Source organism: Triticum urartu, chromosome 5, assembly GCF_003073215.2.
Source record: "Triticum urartu cultivar G1812 chromosome 5, Tu2.1, whole genome shotgun sequence".
NCBI classification, from domain to species: domain Eukaryota; kingdom Viridiplantae; phylum Streptophyta; class Magnoliopsida; order Poales; family Poaceae; genus Triticum; species Triticum urartu.
The window spans coordinates 58,254,256-58,262,250 of record NC_053026.1 but is presented as its reverse complement, the minus strand read 5'-3'; the positions used below and the strand labels follow the sequence as shown (position 1 = coordinate 58,262,250).

Sequence of the window (7,995 nt, the reverse complement as noted above, 5' to 3'; positions counted from 1 at the left end):
CGAGGCAGGGGGGCGTGCCCAGGGGGGTAGGGCGCGTCCCCACCCTCGTGGACAGGTGGAGGCCTCCCCTGACGTGGATATTTCTTCCAGTCTTTTTTATATATTCCAAAATAATTCTCCGTTGATTTTCATGTCATTCCGAGAACTTTTATTTCTGCACAAAAATAACACCATGGCAATTCTGCTGAAAACAGCGTCAGTCTGGGTTAGTTCCATTCAAATCATGCAAGTTAGAGTCCAAAATAAGGGTAAAAGTGTTTGGAAAAGTAGATACGACGGAGACGTATCAAGTTCTTACAGTACTCTCACAAAAGGAAGACCACACAGCAAGGTTCCCAATTAAACTACACATCTTAGTGCCAATAGAGCTAAGATTCTGGTCCAACTTCATTACAAAAGTAGCAAGAGTGCAACTAAAGATTTAAGGCCGAAAGATTGCAGGCTTCTTCTGCGCTCCCTTGGCTTCTTTCTTCTTCTTAGGCCGCTGGAGCATCTCATCAGTGCAGTCCTTAGCATTAGCCTTGCAAAAGGAAACAAAGAGATTTTTTAACTCTTGATGCCAAGGCAGGTGGATCAGTGCTGCAAGGTAGTCAATTTTTATCTTTGCAAACTCTGCCCTTAAAACCTTTATTAGCCTCTTTTAATCTTTAACTTCTGCGTACCTCAGTTTCACAGATAGGAGCCTTGTCTTTCCTCTTCTTTCGAGCATACACAGCAGACGTGCTAGCTGAGCGAGCTCCATGATCCTCTTCAACATTAGTGTGCTTTGGCGTAGCCGGGTGAGCTGAGGAGACCTCCTGCTCCACATTAAGTAGCTGACAAGTAGGAGTATGACCAGAGATACAGGAGTCAGGCAGTATAAAAGGAATGAACTTTTTGTCAATAGATCCCTCAATGATGTAGTTCCAGAGTTGAGAGGACAAAAGTGATTTAGCCCAACTAAAGCTATCAGGAGTTGAATCACTTTGTCAGCTCCTTCAGCAGGCTTGAAGTGTTTGTCCCACAGATCCAGTCCTTCCTTGAACAGAAAATCATTCCCAGCATCTGGCAAAGAACTGTCTGTTGTTATGTTTCTGATAGGAGAACCCAATTGTTCTGAAGGTGTCATATGCGTAGCATGATCCCTGGTCATGAAAATAGACAAAGGAAAGCCAGTGAGTTCACACGAAGGCAGTGCACTCCTAACTAAAATAACTTATCTTACCTCAAAAGGAAAGACTTAATTTAAAGTAAGTAGCGCTAGTACCTGTTTTTGTGCGCTAATTTGGTCAGCCGTGACTAAGATATAATCTTTCAGTTGACTGATGATAAAATACGACTACTGCTGCAACGCACTGTTGTGGTCGAGGTCACTCCAGGGGTGAACTTTCAAAGTGCAAAAACCTATACCAAGTATGAAGTTTTAAATACAGTTGTGGTTGAGAATTGTCTAGCCTACTTTCAAAGTGCGAGTACCTACTAAAATATGAAGATTTTAAAATTTATGGATCCAATATCATCTCAGGTAAACATAAAGATATCCATTTGATTAGAGTTTTAGGGACAGACAATGCAGAAGTGAAGCATGCTGCGGATTGCACTGCCACGCAAGCACATTGACCTGATGGTGCTGGAGTCCTAGTCATCTCCTTGCTACGTGTACTCCATTAGAGTGGAAGTATTAAGGCTGCTCATAGTGGGGAGTAACTTATACTAGTGTCATGCATATGACACTAGTCTAACTTACTATCTTCATAATGCAAAATAACATAGTACTTACTTGCTTCATTTATTAGGTCATAGACTTATTTTGCCTTAGAAAACGCTATGTTACAGTAATATATTATGTTAACACAAGCACCTCTTTCATTATTAAATACTTGCCACATAATCAAAATTATCTTGAAATGTGTTACGTTACTACCTAAGTTACCCCACTATGGCTAGCCTAAGAAGTCAGCAGCCTAAGGGGGTGTTTGTTTTCAGGGACTTTTTTTTATAGGGACTAGAAAAAGTCCCTCTTAGAGACTTTTTTACCAAACGAGAAGGACTTTTTATGGACTAAACTAGGCATTTGAGACTAAATGAAGAAGGCTCTCAAGGAGAGTCTTTTAAAGACTTTTTGGGACTTTTCCAACAATGTCCCTTCATGTACCCATTGACCCGCCACCTCATGATGTTGTTTGATTGTTATTTTTCTATATACTAGGGGTAACATGGTCATTTAATAACCTCTAGTAAGGGACTAGGGACTTTTTAGTCTCTGAAAACAAACATGGAGAGACTTTTTAGAGACTACGGACTTTTTAGTTGGGACTAGAAAAAGTCCTGGAACTAGAGAATCAAACACCACCTAATTGTCTTAAGTCTTAACTTGCGCCAATAAATAGACGCACGTATGCACACACAACCTTCCAACCATGACATTAACTCAAGCCTTCATCCTTCTACTAGCTAATTAACTTCTCTGCTCAACATGGCTTCCATGGGGTTTAGCTACGCACAGGTACACGTGAAGCAGGAGAGACTGAGGAGGAGGATCAGCGAGGAGGCTTCGGCAGCGACGACGATGGGCAAGTCAATGACCGGAGAAAATGAGAAGAAGAAGCAGAGTTTTACTGGTGAAGAGAAGAAGGCAGATTGGAACACATGGACCGCCGGCGCCGGGAGGGTGCATCCATGTGCATCTTCAACAGCGGCTGCGGCCCCAAAGGGTGGCCACTGGTGAAGCTGGCGGCCAGGGAACATCCTGGCATACATATATCACTAGATTGTGCCAGAATATATTCTGGGGTTGTGAGTAGTAGTAGTAGTATTTTGCTTTGAAACTGTCCATGTAGTGAAATAAAGTTGAGTTGGTTAAGCGCTTTGAACTTTCCTTCCTGTACTGTGTTGTTGCCAAACCCTAAACCCTAGCCTGCCCGAGCTCTACCCCTCTCTTTCTGAGCTCTCTCTCTGCTGTGGCACGAACCAACGAAGAAGAAGGAGGATATAGTGGACACGGAAGATTTTCCGGCGCACGAATGCTAGCCGCACAGACTGCTTTTTCTTTCTCGAGCATGAACTCGATCACCTCGGCTGTTACAACGGTCACCGCACGACTTTATAGCCCCGAGCAGGCACACTGGGCACGCACCCACGCCTCCACTCGCCCGTGATCGTGCCCATGCTCCGCACGCTCTGGCCGTGCCCGCAACGCGCTCGGACGCGCGCGTCTCGCTATGAGCACCAACAGAACGGGCCCGATCGCGCCGTGCGGCTCGCCAACAACCTACAGCTACACACACGCACACGGTGTACTCGTGCACGGACACGCCCATGCACCACATGCGCGTGCGCGCGCGCGCACACACACACCTACGGCGCGGACCCGACACGCTCGTCACACCCAGCACGCGCCCACGCACGCGCCCGATGCGACTGACCTGTGGTCGTGGCTTATTTGCCCAACACTCCATCTCCTAATCCGCGGCTTAGAGGAGGCCGTCGTCCTCGACCCCCGCGTCCGCCAGAAGTGCATGCTCCGCCGCCGGCTCCTTCCGCAGCTTTGGGCATTCCCGTTTGAAGTGACCGCACTCGCTGCAGCTGTAGCCCCGGCCTCGCCTGTTGCCGCCGTTGCCAGACGCCACACTCCGCTCGTCGTCGTCGTCCCGAGCGCCGCCCTGCTGCCACTCCCGCGCCCGTCACTGCGCCATGGTCAGGAGCAGCTGATCTCCCTCGCGCTCGCCGTCGTCTTGCCTGCGACGCCGGGTCCACTCTTCAAATGCCTTGAGCCTCCCCAAAGCCTCCTCGAACGCCATGGTCTCCACATCGCAGAATTGTTCAATTCCGGCGATGTCGGGGTACAGACGATCCGGCACCGTGTCCAACATCTTCTTCACCAGCGCTGCGTCGTCGAGTTCCGCGCCCAGCCCTGCATAGTGTGTCGTCATGGCCCCGAGCTTCCCGGCATAGCTGTCCAGGTCGTCGCCGTCCGCCATCCGCAACTGCTCAAACTCGCCGCAGAGCGACGCGAGGCGGGCCGCCCGCACCCGTTCGGTGCCGACGAAGCGCACCTTGAGGGAGTCCCATACCTCCTTCGCGGTGGGCTTCGTCGACACCGGCAGCAGCACCTCCTCCGAGAGCGCCCCGAGAAGCATCACCCTCGCCGTCTTGCTCTTGCCAGCGTCGATCGCCGCGCCTTCCGCCGGAGCAATCACCACCCACAGCCCCTGGGCATCAAGCGGCGCCTCCACCTTGATTGCCCAGGAGATGTAGTTCGACGTCGTCAGCGGCGGGACCGGGACCGATAGCGAAAATGAGCCGCCACCACCACCGTGCGGCACGAGCACCATGGCCGTCGGCGATCACCTCCGAAACTGAGCTCTGATGCCAATTGTTGTTGCCAAACCCTAAACCCTTGCATGCCCGAGCTCTACCTCTCTCTCTCTCTCTCTCTGAGCTCTCTCTCTAATGTGGCACGAACCAACGAAGAAGAAGGAGGAAGAAGGAGGAGACAGTGGACACGGGAGGTTTTTCGGCGCACGAACGCCTGCCGCACAGACGAATTTTTTCTTCCTCGAGCACGAACTCGATCACCTCGGCTGTTACAACGGTCACCGCACGTCTTTATAATCCTGAGCCGGCACACCGGGCACGCACCCACGCCTCCACTCGCCCGCGATCGTGCCCACGCTCCGCACGCTCTGGCCGTGCCCGCAACGCGCTCGGACGCGCGCGTCTCGTGGTGATCACCAACAGAACGGGCCAATTGCGCCATGTGGCTCGCCAACAACCTACAACTACACACATGCACACAGTGTACCCGTGCACGGACACGCCCGTGCACCACACGCACGCACACACGCACACCTATGGCACGGACCCGACGCGCCCGTCACGCCCAGCGCGCACCCTCGCATGCGCCTAACGCGACTGACATGTGGCCACGGCTTATTTGCCGAACACAGATAATACAGTGAAATCACTTTGAAACATGGTTTAGTTTACAAAAAAAAGCATTTCGATTTAATTATAGTTTGGGAGCCTCATTTCATTCAACGTCAATTTCTGAAATTGCACCTCACTATGTCTATAAGTTATTTATAATTATGTCTAAACCAAAACTGAAATAAGATGAAAACATGTTGCAATGTACTCGTGAAATGTCAGTGATATTTTTGTTGCAGTGTAGTTTTGTGAGATGTCATTGAATATTTTGTGAAATGCCTATGGAATGTATCTGTAATTATCAACTATGGATGGAATAATTGGTTTATGAACTGTATCTAAAAAAATCATTAATTGTATTATTGAAAATGCAATCAAAATTTTACGATTTTTTTGTAGAATATATCTAAATTATTAACTTGCTCTAAAATGTTTTCAAAATAGATATGAATTGCCATTGAGATATTGAAATACAGTTAGTGTGAATGATATGTTATGATTTGTGAATTTTATCTGAAACAATTATACCATCGCATTAGAAAATGCATGAAAACCGTTGTGGAATTTGTTTGAATTTTTTTACTTTCTTTGAAATGTACCTTAAATGGTTCTAGAATGGATACGTGGACTTTGTCTAACTTGCCTATGAAATCCCATAGAGTAATGGTGAAATGTTAGTGAAATGCATTTGACATTTGAATTAGCAATGTATCTGGAAATGAACAATAAATAATGAATGAGATTTGAAAAAGTTCAATGATTAAATCATGAGACCCACCAAAATTAATAAAAATGTCTAAAAATATATTGGATACAGACAAATATGTAAGAATAATTGCTCAAAAATGTAGGTTCGAATCTGGAAGCATCTATTGGTGGCGGATGCTTTGCCGGCACATAGTGTGCACACTTCTATGTATGATTTAATATATTTTTTTACCAATTATCAATACTGAAGAAATCGACTTAAAAAGAAAGAAAAACCCGAGGCCATCCATATACGACTTGCCTAGTAACAACATCTCCACAATCCTACCACAAAATCTATGTCCTTGGACCATATCTGTCGAATAACATGTGACCTGACAAAGAGGCAGGAGCGGAGTTAGAATGATTCGTTGCAACATGGAAGGAATTACGGCAGCATCATGACCCAATTGCTTATGATAATGATCAATGACTGGTTTTTTAGAGTTGTTTGGATTGCTTACCACATGTATCACGTGGTATGATCAATGACTGGTTGGCTTAGCAGCTAAGAATCTTTTTTCTAATTAAAGTAACTTTATCTTGCCTCAAAAGGAAAGTCTTATTTTTGAAGTAAAAATAGTGCTACTACCTTTTTTTGTGCGCTAATTTGGTCAGCGGTGAGTAGATATAATATCTTCTAGTTGACTGATGATAAAATAGGAGTAATACTCCTACAATGTCTGCACCACGATCGACTGCAGTACTGGACTGCTATGGTCGTGATCTCTCCGGCGGTGAACTTTCAAAGTGCAAGTACGACCTATCAAATCTGAAGATTTAAATACAATAGTTCGTTACAGTAGCGATCGGCATTTCTCTATCTTACTCTGAAAGTGTGAGTACCACCTACCAAATCTGAAGGTTTTAAAATCTATGGATCCAATATCATCTCGGGGAGATGGAGAGATATAATACATTTGATTAAAAGTTTAAGCACAGATAATGCAGAAGTGAAGCATGCTGCGGATTGCACTGCCACGCAAGCACATTGACCTGATGGTGCTGGAGTCCTAGTCATCTCCTTGCTACGTGTACTCCATTAGAGTGGAAGTATTAAGAAGTCAGCACCCTTGTTGTCTTAAGTCTTAACTGGCGCCTATAAATAGACGCACGTATGCACACACACAACCTCCCAACTATCACATTAACTCAAGCCTTCATCCTTCTACTAGCTAACTTCTCTGCTCAACATGGCTTCCATGGGGTTCAGCTACGCACAGGTACACTGAAGCAAGAGAGGCTGAGGAGGAGGATCAGCGAGGAGGCTTCGGCAGCGACGACGATGGGCAAGTCAATGACCGGAGAAGATGAGAAGAAGAAGCAGAGTTTTACTGGTGAAGAGAAGAAGGCAGCTTGCAACACATGGACCGCCGGCGCCGGGAGGGTGCATCCATGTGCATCATCAATGGCGGCTGCGGCCCAAAGGGTGGTCACCGGTGAAGCTGGCGGCCAAGGAACATCCTTTCATACATAGATCACTAGATTGTGCCAGAATATATTCCGGGGTTGTGAGTAGTAGTAGTAGTATTTTGCTTTGAAACTGTCCATGTAGTGAAATAAAGTTGAGTTGGTTAAGCGCTTTGAACTTTCCTTCCTGTACTGTCCCTGTAGGATAATACAGTGAAATCACTTTGAAACATGGTTTAGTTTACAAAAAAAGCATTTCAGTTTAATTATAGTTTGTGAGCCTCATTTCATTCAATGTCAAATTTATGAAATCGCACCTCAATATGCCTATAAGTTATTTATAATTAATTATGTCTAAACCAAAACTGAAATAAGATGAAAACATGTTGCAATGTACTCGTGAAATGTCAGTGATTTTTTGTTGCAGTGTAGTTTTGTGAGATGGCATTGAATATTTTGTGAAATGCCTATGGAATGTATCTGTAATTATCAACTATGAGTGGAATAATTGGTTTGTGAACTGTATCTAAAAAATGTGAATTGTATTATAGAAAATGAAGATGTAAATTTTAGGAAATTGTTGTAGAATTTATCTAAAACTTGCTCTAAAATGTTTTCAAAATAGATATGAATTGCCACTGAGATATTGAAATACAGTTAGTGTGAATGATATGTTATGATTTGTGAATTGTATCTGGAACAATTATACCATCGCATTAGAAAATGTATGAAAACCATTGTGGAATTTGTTTGAATTTTTTACTTTCTTTGAAATGTACCTTAAATGGTTCTAGAATGGATACGTGAACTTTGTCTAACTTGCCTATGAAATCCCATCGAGTAATGGTGAAATGTTAGTGGAATGCATTTGACATTTGAATTAGCAATGTATCTGGAAATGAACAATAAATAATGAATGAGATTTGAAAA

The 7,995-nt window shown here is 45.1% G+C and overlaps 1 protein-coding gene and 1 pseudogene across 1 annotated transcript; one reads left to right on the top strand and one right to left on the bottom strand.

Annotated features, from left to right (window-relative positions):
• Positions 1–266: 266 nt before the first annotated feature.
• LOC125506775 lies at positions 267–1,108 on the bottom strand. Its single transcript, XM_048671488.1, has 2 exons — positions 663–1,108; positions 267–520 (listed from the first exon to the last, which is right to left on the bottom strand). The coding sequence occupies exons 1-2, from the start codon at positions 1,106–1,108 to the stop codon at positions 391–393; spliced, it is 576 nt and encodes a 191-aa protein (XP_048527445.1). The 3' UTR covers positions 267–390.
• A 5,725-nt stretch (positions 1,109–6,833) lies between these two features.
• LOC125555634 lies at positions 6,834–7,239 on the top strand (annotated as a pseudogene).
• The last annotated feature ends 756 nt before the right edge of the window (positions 7,240–7,995 follow it).

Coding starts and splice junctions, on each gene's coding strand:
- LOC125506775 (XM_048671488.1), bottom strand. CDS start 1,108: ATGACACCTTCAGAACAATTGGGTTCTCCTATCAGAAACATAACAACA. Junction 521..662: donor CTCCTATCTGTGAAACTGAG/GTACGCAGAAGT, acceptor TCCTTTTGCAAG/GCTAATGCTAAGGACTGCAC.